Source organism: Trachurus japonicus, unplaced genomic scaffold (assembly GCF_045865225.1).
Source record: "Trachurus japonicus isolate A0001 unplaced genomic scaffold, Traja_1.0 AP030426.1".
Classification (NCBI taxonomy): Eukaryota; Metazoa; Chordata; class Actinopteri; order Carangiformes; family Carangidae; genus Trachurus; species Trachurus japonicus.
In genome coordinates, this window is record NW_028220559.1 from 10,880 (window position 1) to 29,501 (window position 18,622).

Below are 18,622 nucleotides of genomic sequence, written 5' to 3' on the forward strand. Positions count from 1 at the left end.
AGCAACACAAATACGTTTTTTCCGGTTTTATATCAGATTATTATCATCATAAAATGGAGCCTTGCCGTGTTTGTGCGTGTCCGATCCCTAAAACGTCTCTCTCTCCAAATATTTGTAATTGTTTGTCATGTTTAAATTACGTGTTTCAAAGGCATCGGCGTATTTTGAACATGAGAGAGAGTAATACGGATTAAAACTGTAATTTTCAACAGTGACGAGCAGTATTTATTTGCATTCCTACATTTACACAAGCGCTACACACAGTCCGGAGCAGGTGTAGATTTTGTGAGTAGCTACGAAAAAATCAGCACTACTAAAAGATTGATGAATGCGGAAATCCACGTAAATTTGCGCTGCTCAGGGTAGGTGCTGTTCCATTCATGTTTATAGTATCTGGACCCTCACAGACTCTCACACTCAGTCACTTTACAGCTGACAAAGAGAGAGGGAGTGATGCTGCCTGTCGCTCAGGTGGAGCTGTGACGGAGCTGTGTGTTGATGCTGTGTGTGTGCGTGTGTGTGTGTGTGTGTGTGTGTGTGTGTGTGTGTGTGTGTGTGTGTGTGTGTGTGTGTGTGTGTGTGTGTGTGTGTGTGTGACAGTAACATCTCGGCAGACGACATGCTCTACACGGAGACGGACCTGGAGGACAGCATGGAGAAGATCGAGACCATCAACTTCCACGAGGTGAAGGAAGTGGCCGGCATCAAGTTCTGGTGTTACCACGCCGGACACGTGCTGGGCGCCGCCATGTTTCATGATCGAGATCGCCGGCGTCAAGGTAACGGACGCTCACCGCCACTCACATGACTCAGCTGTTCAACCCTCTGTTGGTGTTTTGTTTTTTGCTTTTTTACTTTATTTTGCAAATAAATCGATGTACAAACCAATAAGGCAAATAGTAAACTTGTAAATATAAATAAATACAAAACATAAGATATAAGAGCATGAAATAAAATAAACAAACATCAAATAAACAAGACAAAGAAAAGAAAGTATGTACAGTAAAGTAAATAAATTAGAAAAATTTAACATTTCAATCAATAATCGATGTGACCAGATCAATAAACTGAGTCTGACAAACAGGAAATCAGAAGTAAGGCTTCTAAAACATGCAGCATCCCTTCAAAATAAAAGCATGGAAATACAAATCCTTTTAAAAAAAGAAACTGTTTTTAACACCGTGTTGTCCTGCATTTTATCGTCATCATGTCTAAATGGAAGCGCATATTGATAAGTAATTTCATCAACTCACAAAAAATATTTCCCAGAATGCACCTCTTCACCTAAACTTCATTATCACATAATATCACATTATGTAAATTATAAACATATGAATCGCAGTGATTCACTCTCTCTGCTGCGACAAAGAACAGATGTTTATTATGATTTATTTATCTTAGTTGGAGCAGAAACAGTGAAGATTAAAACGCAGCTGTGTTTTGATTAAAAAGTGATTGATTGAAAATCCTAATCAATAATCACAGACTTCAGGCTCCAGAGTCAATTTCTCTTCATTTGATGAGCAAAATAAACTGTTTAAAGACGTCGCCTCGGGCTTTAAGTTGAAGGATGGTTTTATAATTTTAACATTTTGTTGAATAATCCAATTAATAATAAACAAATGTATACTTTTAGATCATTTTATTCATTTGTATGTTGTGTTAATCCTATATATGCTGGTGTTGATGTATAATTTATTCAAATATCATGACAAGGAGAGTTTGAAGGTGATCCGTGACTAAATCTGAAGTTAATTCCCATCTACTGATTACCTTGTTTTAACCAGTCAACAGGCCTCCTGAGGTGTGTGTATATTAACCTACACCTGAAATACACAGCATCATAAAATATGCATGCACTTAAACTTTTATATGAAATAACAGGGTATCCACGGGGTCTTAAAAAGTCTAAAATTTGAAAATCTAAATTTTAGGCCTTAAAATGTCTTAAATTTGTTGAATTATTGTGTTCAAGTCTTAAATAATTTTAGACAGGTCTTAAATTTTCTTATGCCCACCATGGACGAGCATTTCACTCGCATTTGCCCCTAAAAAAAAATACATGTGTGAACCAGGAAAATCACAAAAAGAAAGAGCACAACCTGCGATTGGTCAAAAACTACAAATCCCACAATTCTCTGGCCTCAACAATAACAGTAGTTAGTGTAAGTAAGGGAGAGTGGAGCTGTCGGTGAAAAGAGGAAACAACGCCACGTCTGGTCCTGTTCTATGTTGTTCGTTCACACCGTCACCGTTTATTCGTTACGTCCGCGGTGTAAAAGGCCGTGACGCAAAGACGCGATTAGGCGCGAGACGCGATTAGGCGCGCGACGCGGTAGACGCGACTTTTTTTTTTTGCGACGCAATACACCCGATTTGTTTTGTGCGACGGGACCTTCGCGTCTTCGTCTATTTCATTTCGTCAAGGGGCTTCCCACCAAACACGAGGAACGCTTTTTTTTCGCTCGAGTTGTGACGCGCGACCAAACGCGAGATACGCGGTTTGACGCTCTTTTTGACTCGTGTCAAAAAAAAATTCACGAGCCCGCCAACAACTTTTTTTTTTTTTCAAAGCAGGTTCAACTGGACTTAGTTATTTGTCTAGGAAGACGTTTCACCTCTCATCCAAGAGGCTTCATCAGTTCATGTAGCATCTGACCAGGCTGGGACTGGTCCAACTAACTGGTCTGGAGACTCAGTATAAGTCCAGTTGCTTTCGATTTAACCTCCTTTGAAATACTATGACCTGGACAAATGAGAATATGCACAGGCCTACAACAACATTTCTGCTCTCATCGACCATGGTTGAGGTCACAACGCTGCTCTGTAGCTGCTCTGGAAGTCCGAGACACTGAGGCCAAACGCCGCCGTCGCTTCTGATCCATGTCGGCGAGTTCCGGGCTGATGAGCTACAGAGACTTTAGAGTCAAAGGAGCAGTGCGTCGCTGTGTCGGACTGTTTGGATTTAATGAAGAAGCTGCACAGAGTCAGGTGAGCAGAAGCTGCCCCCCCCCCCCCCCTCACCGTGGAGCCGCTGCTGTCTCACAGCCGCCACCGACCCCTAGAATAAAACACCACCGACCCCTAGCGTGACGCACAGTATACTGTTATGAGACACATTATGCATCCCAACTGTCTTTTTTTTTAGAGGATTTTTTTTTTTTAACCAAGAATGCGAAAAATCATGATCCAGGGGCCAAAATTCGAAACAAATATATTTTTAATCATAATTCTCATTATTCTCCTGATGTCGGTTTAATGTAAACAGATTGAGCTGATACGCGAGAGTAATGTGACAGCGGGGCAGTGCTGCAGCTGCTGTGCTGTGATGGACCTGATCAGACTGGTGGTGGTCCACAGTCAATCAGTCCCAGATCCTCCACCGTCAGCAGATCCCCCGAAAGCCCCCGCAAATAATACATCGACAAGAAGTTAAGTGGCAAGTTGCACCTTTTCGTCGGCTTATTATTTGCGGATTTTTTTTTTTATAGCCTATATAACGTCACTGCAACATGCGGCTCTCAGTGCTTGTCGGTGTTGTGTCTATAAATTGTGAAATAACTTTTCCTCAATAGAAATATGAGACGTGGTCGATAGGTTTCATTCATCCATGTTTTGGCAGACAATACAAATAACCAATGATAATGAGATTTCCACCGCGTCGAACCAATCATGTGGCTGGAATAGAGCCAGTCAACAGTAACATGTGCATTTGTTTGGGTTGCTGCAGATGTGCACATCAGCTGACACCGCCAGAGAGAGACACATAACAGCCGCTTCAAGGAGACTAGCGGACTTTTTTTTTTTTTTAATAGCCTCTTCATTCATCTTGGGCGGGGGGCGGTGCGCCGTCTTATAATGTTACAGAAAACCCTGCATTATGTTTTTTACAACTCGTGTTCCTACACTATAGAGACAACTTGCTGTTGGCTCTATATTTCAAGAAACTTGTTTTCTGTTTAAAAGGCACAATTCACCCATCTTTTAACCGGGTAGTTACGTCTCCAGTCTGTCGAGCGGGCGAGCGCACAGCTGATGTGCTTCCATGACAACAGACGCACGGATTCAGTGTGGACAGAGAGCGTCAGATGTGACGCGATTGTCGGACGCTCGTTCGCGTCGCATCCAGTTAGGACACGGTGTGAGCAGCCACATCCACTGCGCTCTGGATCAGCTGATCGGTGCTCAGGTGACGTTAGATCTTCACTTTTTTAAACTCATACAAAGTGCAGCCAAACAGCAGGCTGAAGAGAGAGGACCAGCAGCAGCAGCAGCAGCTCTGACAGCTCCTCTGTGGCGCTGCAGACAGGCTGCAGGTGAGCTGGCCTGAGAGCAGAGTGCCGTCTCTTTTTTTTTTTTTTTTTAGCAGCCTTTGTTACAGATAGGCTACATGTCCATGTGCATGTGCATGAGAACTGATTTTGAATCGAAGAGACACCCAAATATTCACATCCTTCAGTCCAGGCTTTTGAAAAGAGAGTAGCCTATAAAATCAGCTTCATGTAGCAGTTAACTTTAAAATGGTTCGAATATATTGCTGCTGAATAAATCTGAAACATGTGATGTGCATTTTTTGGGGGGAAATATGGCTTCTGATATAATAGTCTGTAGACATCATCATCATTCAACGTTTTCACATGGTCTGGTGTTAATAAAGCAAACTAAAAATCGCAAAAAGAAAATCAAGAATCGGTTGAATCGAAAATCGATTTTGAATCGAATCGTGACCCTAAAAGTCGGAATCGAATCGTGAGCCACCCAAAGATTCACATCCCTAGTACAGAGACCTGCCACAGTGTCATGGTGCATTAATATAAACTTCAACCTCAGAGCTGTCAGTCCTCAGACTGTCCTGACTGTCCCTGAACATCACACAGGGATGCAAACAGCGCGCCGAAAAGCGAAACTCGCTTTTTTCATGACCAATTAGGTGACTTGTGTGAATCGTTCAGATCCGAAGAGTTTTTGTTTTGAGGGGGGGGGGGGTCTCAGCGTCTCAGCTGGGGTCAGTAAAATGTTTTTCTAACAGGCTGACAGTGACAATCACGTGAGGCGAACTCATTCATGGTCTCTGATTATACTGATAACAGCCGTCCTCCAATGTAGACGCGCGACATGCACCCACGTTACCCAAAGCGGTGACGCCGTTTTTTCCCCCCGAGCACGTCCGCGGCGCACAGCTCCACGGACGTGCACGGTTCCCTACGTTGCTGTGTCAGGCAGGTGTTTCCATGGAGCTCTGCCCCGTTTCAGAGGTGCAGGAAGCCCTGAGTGGAAAGACGTCGCCTCCGCCATGTAGAATGTGTTCAATTAAAGTGAAACTAACACATTATATAGGCCTATATGTCCATTACACACCGAATGGGATGTTAAATCCCATGTCTTTATTTCTTCAGTTTATTTTAATAGTAATAATTATGACTAACATTCAGTGAAGACCTAAAAATCAGTATCTCCAAAATTGAAATATTGCAATGGTTTTTATTTTTTTAAAGCATTTTTAATATAGAAATGTTGGCCTTCTGAAAACTGTCCATCTATATGCACTCAATACTTGGTTGGGGTTGAACTACTGGAAATTGACTTTTCTGTGATATTGTTAATGGTGAGCCCCCCCCCCCCCCCGCCAGACAATACCTCTCTTTTTTGGTCCTGACCCGTTTGCATCCCTGTGTGTGTGTGTGTGTGTGTGTGTGTGTGTGTGTGTGTGTGTGTGTGTGTGTGTGTGTGTGTGTGTAGTTGTTGTACACAGGAGACTTCTCCCGTCAGGAGGACAGACACTTGATGGCGGCGGAGATCCCCAGCGTCAAACCAGACATCCTCATCACCGTGAGTGGAAGCATTCAAACCGTTCAAACTTTATTTAAACACAGAGCACAGACACTTAACATTGAACCTGTGTGTGTTTGTTGTGTGTGTGTGTGTGTGTGTGTGTGTGTGTGTGTGTTTGTTGTGTGTGTGTGTGTGTGTGTGTGTCAGGAGTCGACCTACGGGACTCACATCCACGAGAAGCGGGAGGAGCGAGAGGCTCGGTTCTGCAACACGGTCCACGACATCGTCAACAGAGAAGGTCGATGTCTGATCCCCGTGTTCGCTCTGGGCCGAGCGCAGGAGCTGCTGCTCATCCTCGGTGAGACCACGGCAACAACGACGCCATGACGACGCACGGCGACCTAAGAGTGGCGCTTTCCCTTCAGCTGAGGGAAAAATAAATTCAGGCTTCAAGTTTTATTTACAAGATTAAACTAAGGGACGTGTTTCTGTCTATGGATCACACCGAAACATTTTCATTCACCATACACACTCGTTAAAGCCCCAGTGTGTAACTTATTTGGCTTTTTAGTAGCAAAAATCTAATATTGCTTTCATAAATACGTATTTCACTGAAGTCGAATCACACCCGCATACAAATGAAAGCTTTCTGGTACCTTAGAATGAGTTGTTACAAGTCGTTACAAACACATAAGTGGGCGACGCACCGAACCGAGGCGGCCATGTTGCATCGTGACCGTAGGTAACCACGGAAACTCAGCAGAGCTGTCGGCTCGGCCTGTTAAAACTGTCACCACTGTGCAGGGCTGTTGTTAGGAATTCTGGGCCCCCTTAAAGAATACTAAAGTGGGCCCCTCCCCCTAACTTTTCCAGTTTTTTTTCTTAGACTACGTATGTATTATCATTTTTTATTCAGCCTAGTAGCCTACCTTGTTTTGATGCTAATGCAACATTACACTGCAAAAAACCCAAGTATCTTACCAAGAATATTTGTCTTATTTCTAGTCAAAATGTAATTTCTAGTCAAAACAAATATCATTATACTTAAAATAAGACTCATCATATTAAAAGTAGCTTGTTTTTAGACACTTTTTACTTCTTTCAAGCATATTTTCACTTGGAATAAGTAGAAAAAATATGATAGTGGAACAAGTTTTTCTTCCTTATTACAAGCACAAAAAACTTACTTTCACTGGCAGATTTTTCTACTTATTTCAAGTGAAAATTAGTTTGAAACAAGTGAAAATTATCTAAAAACAAGTTAATTTTTAGGTTATGAGTCTTATTTTAAGTGGAAAGAGATTAGCTTTGACTAGAAATGAGACATTTGGACAAGAAATAAGACAAATATTCTTGGAAAGATGTTGAGTTTTTACAGTGTACTATGAGTATTAGTCAGGGTCTTACACAGAATAAATCAGTCATACAAAGATTATTCTACTGGGGTTTTTTATGGGGCCCCACTGGGCGTTGGGCCCCTAGAATTATCATCACCTTTCTACCCTATACAACGGCCCTGCCACTGTGTAGTGTGAGGAAGGACGGAGGCACTGGTGTTGCATTCAGGTGCAGTCAGGCAGACGGCCGTCGGCAAACCAACCGGATGTCATTTTACTCGACGAGAGAAAGCCGGTAAAACGTGGGTCGGGTAAACAATACGACATCACCATGACAACATATTGCTACGCCTGTATTGTTTTGCCTCGTGCTGGCGGACCACTTGTTTACATAGACGCTTGTTTATCCTGATACATGCAGCGTCTGTTGTCTGTCTGACGTCTGCCCGATTTCACCTGAATGCAACATAAAGAATACGTTCAGATATGCAACCGCACCGCTAGATGGGGGGATTCCTACATACTATACCTTTAAAGAGGAACTATGCAAGATTTTTACCTTAAAGGGATAGTTCAACATTTTGGCAAATTGCTCCATTGCCATAATCCCTATAGTCATAGCAGTAGGTTCGTTAACTTTATTTGTGTGTGTGTGTGTGTGTGGACCAGACGAGTACTGGCAGAACCACCCGGAGCTCCACGACATCCCGATCTTCTACGCTTCGTCTCTGGCCAGGAAGTGCATGGCCGTGTACCAGACCTACATCAACGCCATGAACGACAAGATCCGCAAGGCCATCAACATCAACAACCCCTTCGTCTTCAAGCACATCAGCAACCTGAAGGTTTGTTTTGTTTTGTTTTTGTTTTTACTTTTCTGTCCTGTTTTATTGTGTCGTCAGGTTTGTTCTGTCCTTTGTTTTCTGTTTTGTCTGTTTTGGTCAGTGTATTGTCAGTGTATACATTGTGTATGCTTAGGGTTGCAAAGGGGCGGAAAATTTCCAGTTTTTTATTCCAAATTGGAAAATATCCATGGGAATTATGGGAAATTATGGGAATTTATGGGGATGAACTGGAAATTTGGGGTAATTTAAACAAACTGTATCATATCCAAACATAAATGTAAATATTTTGTTTTGTCATAAGCAGACATCCATGCAAAATAACAATACAATTAAAAAACATGACATTTCCACAGATTTATTTGTGAGTAGAACTTTATCAAGTTTTAATTCTTGTATGAACAATCAGCTATTTTACTGAACAACAAAAACATGAATATTGAGTAAAATATTACTAATTGCTTATTAAGGGCCAACCTTCAATTTTGTAAATTTCGGATTTATTCCCGTTTATTCCCATAGAAAGTTTCCGATATTACCCGATACCCGATATTTTGCAACCCTATGTATGCTATTGCCTGTTTCCATTGTCGTTGTCGTTTGTTTTCTGACGTGTGTGTGTGTGTGTGTGTGTGTGTGTGTGTGTGTGTGTGTGTGTGTGTGTGTGTGTGTGTGTGTGTGTCAGAGCATGGACCACTTCGACGACATCGGGCCCAGCGTGGTGATGGCGTCGCCCGGCATGATGCAGAGCGGTTTGTCCCGGGAGCTGTTTGAGAGCTGGTGCACGGACAAGAGGAACGGCGTCATCATCGCCGGCTACTGCGTGGAGGGGACGCTCGCCAAGGTGGGAAGGAATCGAACCTGCGACACCTCGGGTCCCTTCTGCAGTTTTTAAAAAAAATTATTATCACCGGAAGTGAAACGTTTCCTCCACTGGTTTTTAGAAATGTCACAGGGTATCCGCGGATCCTTAAAAAGTCTTAAATTCATGTATCTAAAAATAAGGCCTTAAAAAGTATTAAATTTATCAGAAATTTCTAAGATGGTCTTAAATACAGTAGTCAAGGGTCTTAAATTCATGGATTAAAGTTCTCCGTCGCCACGACGGATTTCCGTCAATGGGAAAAATGAGGGGGGGAAAAAGGCTACACGTGTTTTTGTTGTGGTTTACTAATGCTGCTCTCGGTAATTTCTCCCGCTAATTAGTGAAGGAAAAAAAAGTAATATTGTGGGGGATATTTTTCATTCTATCTGGCAACCCTGGCCTGCCTGCGCGTATGAGCAGAGAACTTCTAATATTGTCAATAGACTGGCTCTGGTATGAGCCCGGTAACGTGACAGTCTTTCTGGAGGCAGTGATACGCCAAATCGCGTTGGGTCTCCTGCCGTCGTTGACGTTGGACCGAGCGGACCTGTTGGTCCGAGTGGCCGCGGTCCGAGCGGACTTGGCGGCGCGCATTCGGTTTCGTTGTTTGTTTGTTTTTTCGTGAATGTCCGCGGCGCACCGCTGCATGGACAACTTATCAGAAAGCAAACATTTCCATATTAAAAATGCTTTTTTAAACTTTTTTCTATACATTTTGTCTACATTTATTCTAATTCATTGAGATGCACCTGTATGCCCTCCTACAGTGGTTTGGTCATTGTTGGTCTGGTACTCATTTCAATACTCTGCTAATTTTTCCATTGTCCTTGAGTAAAAGTTGTGTGAGTGATTTCAGTGTCAGTCGCGTGCAGACTCCTTCCTTTCTTCCTTGGTGCTTTTTCTAGTTTTGTATTGATTATCAGTTTGTTTATTAATAACAGACAATAAGTAAACTTGACTGATTGTCATTGAGGTTGTAGTACAGTGGGATCCCCAACCATTGCTTAGCCTATATTTATAGGATTTTTTTTTTTTTTTGGTCTTAAATTTCATTCAAGGTGGCATTAAAAAGGTCTTAAAAAGTCTTAAATTTGACTTGCTGAAACCTGCAGATACCCTGTGTCAGGTCTGTGTTCACTTTTGGAGACAAGTTAAGAACAACAGAGAGTGAGAGAGTGAAATAAAACAAACAATCACAGCAATAAATAAAAATAGACAATAACAGCTGTAAAATTAGTTTGTCTGCCCCAAATGCATCTTTCTTTATTCATAACTTCTCCTTTAATCGGTATCTTACAGTTTGGTGATAATAACTGCGATGGCAAGAACAACAACACAAATAACTCTGACTGAGAACAGTGTAATTGCTGAAACAAGATCTTTTACAGTGTGTGTATCTGAATAAAATAAGACTCTTATTTAAATTATATTATTGATCGGCATCGATAGATATTCCCAGTATTGGATCAGTCCGGTCAGTTTTATTGATAATGTTGAGTTTAATGTGGCTGCGTAACAAGAATCTGAATCTGTGACATACGCCTGTGTTAACGACATAGGACCGATCAGAAGAGTGTGTCGTGTTGCGTTCAAGTGCTGCTGGGATTTAACTTTTAATAATATATTTATATTATTTTAAATGATTAAACTTTTCACACAGGTTATTTAATGTACTGTGTGTGTGTGTGTGTATGTTGAATTGAATTGAATTGAAATTTGTTTATTTCGGTCATACAACACCAACATCAAAATCGACCATTTTGTGTGAACAGTTTAGCCAAAACATATTATACACAATTGCAACCACACACACACACACAAAAAAAAGAAAATATCATACAGTGACCGAAAAGGGAATAGGCTGAAGCCCAAGGCTTATATTTGCCTATCCTTTACACTCTATGAAATTAAATTACCTAGAATGTCAGCAGTCCACAATAATAAGATGAAAATAATCATTACTGTATTTTATAATTTTTCATTATTTCACATTTCAAGGCTTTCTTTAAACTCAACAAAGAACTACATGTCTTCAACTCATCACTGAGCTTATTCCACATTTTAACTCCTAAGACTGAAACGCATTTGTATTTTATATTAGTTCTCACTTTACACATTTCAAAAATCAATAATCCTCTTAAATTATAGTTTCCTTTTCTTAATTTAAATAACTGAAGGATACAAGCTGGAAGGCTGTTGTTCTTTACTCGAAAAATGATTTCCATTGTCTTTAGGAACACAATATCTGAAAATTTTAATGCATTAGATCTTAAAAATAGTGGGTTGGTAGGTTCACAATAGCACTCTTTGTTTATTATTCTAATAACTCTTTTTTGAAGCTTGATTATAGGGTCTATGTTTGTTTTATAAACATTTCCCCAAACTTCAACGCAGTATGTCAAATATGGAAATATAAGAAAATAATATAAAATATGCAGACATTTCTTATTCAACATGTCCCTTGTTTTATAAAGAATGGCAATGGATTTGGATATTTTTCCCTTGATATATTCTATATGAGGCTTCCAACACAGTTTATGATCAATAATTACTCCCAAAAACTTAGTTTCATATACTCTATCGATTTCCACTTGATTTAATTTTAATTTTACTTCACAATTGGTCCTAGCACCGCTAAACACCATACATTTTGTTTCTTTTCATTTAATGATAACTTATTAATATCAAACCATTTTTTTAGCTGAAACAACTCTACTTCTACTGTCCTCAGCACTTCCTTCAAATCCTCCCCTGAACAATATACATTAGTGTCATTACATACATTAGTGTATGTGTGTAATATGTGTGTGTATGTGTGTTGCAGCACATCATGACGGAGCCTGATGAGATCGCCACCATGTCGGGACAGAAGCTTCCTCTCAAGATGTCGGTCGACTACATCTCCTTCTCCGCTCACACCGACTACCAGCAGACCAGCGAGTTCATCCGGGCGCTCAAACCGCCGCACGTGGTAAAAACAACACACACACACAGACACACACACTATTTAAATCCACACTATTTAATTAAATCCACAAAGCGATGTTCCTGGATCCTTTGGGTTTATTGCGACACACTAACAGGCAAAAACACAGTTTTTTCATGCACTGATCAATTTTGAGATTTTGGGATATTTTTCTCTCAGAAAAGTGGAAAGAAATGGTAGAAAATCCACATTAAGGTTTTTTATTTTACTTCATTTTGTCTCTTTCATCAGTAGATTTCTCCTAAATTCACCAAAAGTTATGTCAGGTATCACTGTAAAGCTCTCTCTCTCCTGAACAATTATGTGGATCCAAAAATTGTCATTTCCTCCGTATCCGCAGTCAATCGTAAAAGTGCGATTCACATTAATGATCTATGGAATTTTACAGTACAAATCTTTAAAGGCCGTTTTCTCAAAATGAGTTTTTCCTCAGACTCTGGACCCGAAATCTCCACTTCAGCAGCACTTACAGACACCAAACCTTCCAGTTTTATTCCTGTCTATATTCTGAAGGTTTTTACAGAGGGGATTGTTAATATATCATCCACAGCCTGATTTATACAACATTTTACTCCTAAAAACATGGCGATATTTGAATTTTTAGGGCTGGTGACAGTATTTTCTCATTTACAGAGTGATAAAGAGAGATATCCAAAATCCTCCTCTGTAAAAACTTCTGACTCTAATATGTCAACAAAATAAAACAAGAATTTTGAAAGTAGCTTTATCTGTTGTTCAGATTTCTGTTCTGGAAATGTATGCAAATTAGCGCATATTTCATCAGATATTGCCTCATTTACATATTTAAACATAAAACTTGACAAAACTTGTAATACAAAAAATATTTTTCTTAATGTGAGTGATAAACTTGGGAAGTTTCATGGTGAAATCTGTTAGTTTAAATTTCTACCCTATTCACCTGTAGTGTCCCACCTTAATGCAGTTTGTGTGTGTGTGTGTGTGTGTGTGTGTGTGTGTGCATGTGCAGATCCTGGTGCACGGCGAGCAGAACGAGATGGCCCGGCTGAAGGCGGCTCTGATCCGAGAGTACGAAGACAACGACGAGGTTCACATCGAAGTCCACAACCCGCGAAACACTGAAGCCGTGACGCTGAACTTCAGAGGAGAGAAACTGGCCAAGGTGTGTGTGTGTGTGTGTGTGTGTTGTTGTTGTGTTGTTGTATTGGTGTGGGCCGTGTTGTTAACTCCCAGCATGCTTTGCTCTGCTCCGCTGTGCTGTGCTGCAGGTGATGGGCGTGCTGGCGGATGAGAAGTGCTCTCAGGGTCAGAGAGTCTCCGGGATCCTGGTGAAGAGAAACTTCAGTTACCACATCCTGACGCCGTCCGACCTCTCCAGTCAGTCTGTGTGTGTGTGTGTGTGTGTGTGTGTGTCTGTGAGACTGTGTGTGTGTGTGTGTGTGTGTGTGTGTGTGTGTGTGTGTGTGTGTGTATTGTCAAACACTTACTATAATTGATGAATGTTTAATGTTTTTGATCCGTCAACAAATGTTTCAAGCTGCTTCTGTCACAGAAAGTAAACCTCAACATCTGGACTGATTGGTTGGTTGGTTGGTTGATAGAAAGAAAGAAAGAAAGAAAGAAAGAAAGAAAGAAAGAAAGAAAGAAGTAAGGAAGGAAAGAAAGAAAGAGTGAAGGAAATAAAGAAAGAGTGAAGGAAAGAAAGAAAAAGAGAGAAAGAGGTGGAAAGAAAGACAATAGCTGGGTTTCCATCCAAGTCGTATCGAATTTAAAAGAGGATTTTGTGAAAATGCGCAAAAAGCAAAGCGAATTTATGCCCGTTTCCATTCATTAGTGTTTTGCGATTAGGAGGAGTGCGCCGTGAGATTACGTCATAAGAGAGCGTGAATGTATCCAACAGTTGACACTCAGATGACACTCAACATCATGGACAATTTACGTACTTTCCGGACTATAGACGCACCTGTATAATCCGCACCAGCTACATTTTAAAAGAAAATACATATATAGGCCGCACTTTAGGTTTTCATGTTGTAACATGAGATATTTACACAGAAAGACAGTAGGAACTGTGACAGTCTGCTCGCTTTTCCGCTGTTTTGGTTACGCTCCTCTCCTCCATGTGCATCTGTTTACATACGAAGCCGGTGAAAAATCAATAAGTTACATAACGATGTTACGGCGTGTTTGTGTAGTCTTAACCGTCATGAACAAAACATTATGGGTTACGGAGCGCGTTTGTGTTGCGGTGCAGAGAGGAGAGCTGGGAGACCGGGGCGTCGCTGGGTGAAGTCCAGCAGCTTCACCCACAAACTCTGCCTCAATTCGCATAATCTGTTTCCATCACAAAAACTCGCATTTCCTTTATTCGATACGCTGACAAATCCACCCCCTCCAAGCGTATAAACTTTTATGCGCATTTACTGCCTTTATTCGAATTTCTGGCGTTTCCATTCAAGTATTTATGCGCATTTTCACAAAATGCGCATAAGAAAAGGTGGATGGAAACCCAACTAATGAAAGACTGAAAGAAAATGCAAGAAAGGAAGACCAAGAAAATAATAATCAGAAGGAAAGAAACGAAGAAAAAAGAAAGAGGGAAGATAAAGAAAGAGAGAAAGAAAAGAAACAGGAAAAAAGGGAGATCAAGAAAGAAATAATCAAAAGGAAAGAAAATAGAGAGAAAGAAAAGAAACAAAAGGGGCAAAGAAAGAAAAAGATAGTAGGAAGAAAAAAGAAAGAAGAAATACTTAGAAATACTAAAGAAAAAGAGAGGGAAGGAAATGAAAAAAAAGAGAGAAAGAGGAGGAAAGAAAGACAATGAAAAGAAGAAAAAAATAATCAAAATAATAATAAAGACAATGAAGGTAGAAAGAAAGGAAGATCAAGGAAGAAATAATCAAAAGGAAAGAAACAAAGAAAAAAAGAGAAACAAACAAACAAAAAAGGCAAAACAAGAAAAAGATAGTAGGAAGAAAAAAGACGGACAGAAAGAGAGAAGAAATAGAAAGAAAGACAAAAGGCTACAGAAGCAAAGAAGAGAGAGAAGTGACAAAAAAGTAAAGAAAGAGAAAGACATGAACATGAAGACGTGAAGAAAGTAGAGACATAATTGATGGAGTGACTAACAGACTCCTCCTTCTCCTCTTCTTCCACATTTTCCTCTTCCTCCTCCTCCTCCTCTCCTTCCTCCCCCTTCCTCCTCCTCCTCCTCCTCCTCCTCTCCTCCTCCTCCTCTTCCTCCTCCTCCTCCTCCTCCTCCTCCTCCTCCTCCTCCTCCTCCTCCTCCTCCTCTTCCTCCTCCTCTTCCTCTCCTCCTCCTCCTCCTCCTCCTCCTCCTCCTCCTCCTCCTCTTCCTCCTCAGACTACACCGACCTCGCCATGGGAACGGTGAAGCAGACTCAGGCGATCCCGTTCACTGGACCGATCTCTCTGCTCGTCACGCAGCTGCGCAGCCTCGCGGGTGAGTTGGCTCCGCCCCCTTCGTCCTCTAACTCCTCCTCCTCCTCCTCCTGCAGTAGCATAGATATACCCCCAATTCCAATCCGCCCCCTAAAGCCCTGAACCCTCACTGACTAAAGTGACGTCAGCTGTAAGTGACAGAGTGTGAGAGTCTGTGAGGGTCCAGATGCTGTAAATATGAATGGAACAGCACTTACCCACTCTCACGACACGTTACCTTGACAACAACATGTTGTTGACTCCGGTCTTGGACCGATAATTTACGTACTTTCAACGCGCACAAGGTGTGTGAGGTGGACGGACTCAAAACAAAATGTTCCCGGATCAGATCTGATCAAATCATCATCAATAATCACAAACTGCACGTTAATACTGACAGTAAACTTCTTCTTTTCTTTTTTCTTTCTTTCTTTTTTTTGGTTGTTGCTCCTGTCCATTAACAATAAAGAGAGCGGCGGAGCTCTCTCTGACTACGTGTGGTAATTTACTTTTTTTTTTTAACACTTGCGTTCCGACGGCATCTCATGTGTTTGACTTCACAACGCTATGAACTGTGGGTAATTCCCCTACCCCTAGGGTAAGGGGGCAGTAAGGGCTCATTCACTGACTCACTGACTTGATGATCTGACAGTGGAACAGCCCTCACACACTCACGGACTTCCCGTGAACGCGCCTCTAAGTCAGTGAGTCCGTGAGGGGTCGGCTTGGAATTGGGCCATAGTATATACTGACTAGATGCCGCGTTCTGCTTCTCAGCGTACGTCAACACGGCCGCCATCTTGGTCCGGGGTTCTGACCATAGACATAATATACATCTGACCAGCAGTCAGACCCTTGTAGAACACATTTCAGTGTGTTTATGCATGTGGGTGTGTGTCTGAGTATGTAAGTGTATGTTTAATACATTAAAAAAAAATTATAAAGATTTTTTGTTGTTGTTGTATCATAAACATATGTCTGACATTTATAATAAACCAAACGGCTTGAAAATCGGTTGAATATTTGGTGAGTTATGGCGATTTTAATGGTTAATAGACGTCTGCCTCTGTTGACTAGTGCAGGAAGTAGACACAGCTTCCCCCTGACCAAGATGGCCGCCGCGTTAACGCATTCCACTCAATAGAGTTGCCTAGGAACGCGGCATCTAGTCAGTATATATATATATATATCTATGCTGCAGTAGAAGCTGTAACTTCCTGTTTCCTCTGTGTGTGTGTGTGTGTGTGTGTGTGTGTGTGTGTGTGTGTGTGTTTCAGGCGACGTGGAGCAGGTCGAGGGGACGGAGAAAATCACGGTGAAGATCTTTAAGAGCATCACGCTGGTTCACGAGGCCGGGATGGTCGTACTGGAGGTCGGACACTCGAACGCAACACGACACTTTTTACACTCATCATCCACCACATGTCGCCTGAAGTGGCTAAAACTCACCTGTTTATCAAAACTTTATTAACTCTGAGCACACGAACACGTCTGTTTTTATTTAAACCAGTTTATAAACATTAAATATACAGTTTATGACATGGTTATGTAGCTGCAGTCAGGTTTTATTAATGCTCAGTATTTGTTCTACATGTTTATTTCAAACTATTTTGTATATTTTATAATTTTATTTATGTTTTTAGACACAGATCTCACTCAGACCTGGTTACAGATACATTATTAGCCAGTTAATACATTCATTACACAGATATATACAATAATTATGACAATTTTTTATTTTTATCACACTTTTTCAAACACTACAAAAATCTCAACACAAATAAAACAGAGAAGAATGTAAAAACAACAGACAATTGAAGTAAAAAACTCGATAAACTAATTGATGCAGCAATAAAATTTATAAATCAATAAATAACTGAAATAAAATTATTAATAATGAAAATGTTCTCGTCTCAGTGGGTCGCCAACCCGCTCAACGACATGTACGCAGACGCCGTCACCACGGTGATCCTGGAGGTCCAGTCCAACCCCACCGCCCAGAAATGTCAGTGAACGCATCACGAGGGAATTTATTTTAATTTCACTGATGAACAGAAACTTTACTGACGCTTGTTTGTTTGTTTGTTTGTTTGTTTGTTTGTTTCAGTCCACGAGGGCAGGAAGGAAACCTTCGACATGGAGCTGTTCGTCGAGCGACTGGAGCTGATGCTGCAGTGAGTCTGAACACCTGCAAAATGGTTTTAATGGTTAAAATATCGGACAAAACTGTAGAATCTGACACTTTTTAAGTTAAAATTAAACCTAATTGATCCAAATATAAGAGAATAAAACTTTTAAATGAAGGTAGAGATTAAATATTTTCTGTTTTCACCTGGTAAAATGTTTTTTTTCTGTTTCAGCGACATGTTCGGGGACGACTGCGTGAATTTCAAAGACAGTAAAAGCCTGAGTGTGACGGTGGACGGAGTCACGGCGTGCATCGACCCAGAGACCAGAGTGAGTCCAGCTTCTGACATCTATTCTATACACGAACATTAAAGGGATAGTTCAATATTTTGGCAAATTCGCCTACAGTATAGGGTTGTCACGATACCAGAATTTCAGTAGTCGATAATCAATATCTGTGAATTTCCACGATTCTCGATACTAATTCGATACCACGATTAAAAAAACAAAAACAAAACAGAACCCATGTACTTTTAAATTCACTACTTTATTGAAAACTGTTTCAACATCTTTTTGCACAGAATTTAATAGGGCTGCCCCCAAATAGTCGACCAAGCACTGGTTGACTAGAGCACTGGAAAAGAGAGTAACGACACCACCATTGACTCCCGTGGTAAGGGTTTTGCGCCCCGAGTGGCAGGATATGGGTATTGCAAAAGCGCCCAGAAAACTCATTCACTCCAATGTAGCTATGTGTGTTGCCCACTTGCTTGTAGATTGATGAAAACGGCCGTGTTTTTGTTTTTAGGTGTCTTGGTCATATCAAATTACACTTGTAATTTGTTTATTTGTCCGTCCTGGGTGAGGGATCCCTCCTCTGTTGCTCACCCTGAGGTTTCTCCGATTTTTCCCTGTTAACTCATTGAGTGCCGCGCTCCTTTCCAAAGTTTTAGTCAAGTGTACCGGCAAATTAGACCATATTTGACTTTTTATTTTAGAGCCATAGTGTATTCTATATTATTGCCACCAACACATACTGTAGCTCATTTGAAAGGTTTAACTTTATCCTTCAAATGGCCACAAACCGTTTGTTTCTACGTGCCTCCGTTCCTGAGAAAAGTCAAGCTAAACATGGCTGGGTTTCACCAAAATCCCTCCTTTTTTTCTAGAAAAGGAGATAGAGCGTCTTTTATGAAAGCTGCGCTGTTTGTGTCTGTCGCTCTTCAGACACTCGCATTTCTGGATCAAAGGGCTCGTATAAGATAAATATACA

General features: G+C 41.0%; 1 protein-coding gene across 1 annotated transcript; it reads left to right on the forward strand.

The window, feature by feature from the left end:
* Positions 1–619: 619 nt before the first annotated feature.
* Positions 620–17,679, forward strand: LOC146960385 (cleavage and polyadenylation specificity factor subunit 3-like; the record flags this gene model as incomplete). The annotated part of the gene is made up of 13 exons (XM_085772424.1): positions 620–733; positions 5,740–5,829; positions 5,980–6,130; positions 7,779–7,954; positions 8,637–8,795; positions 11,641–11,787; positions 12,791–12,943; positions 13,050–13,158; positions 15,146–15,244; positions 16,500–16,594; positions 17,140–17,227; positions 17,330–17,396; positions 17,583–17,679. Coding segments are annotated over exons 1-13 (1,545 nt in total), but the record flags the coding sequence as incomplete, so codon positions are not given.
* Positions 17,680–18,622: the final 943 nt, after the last annotated feature.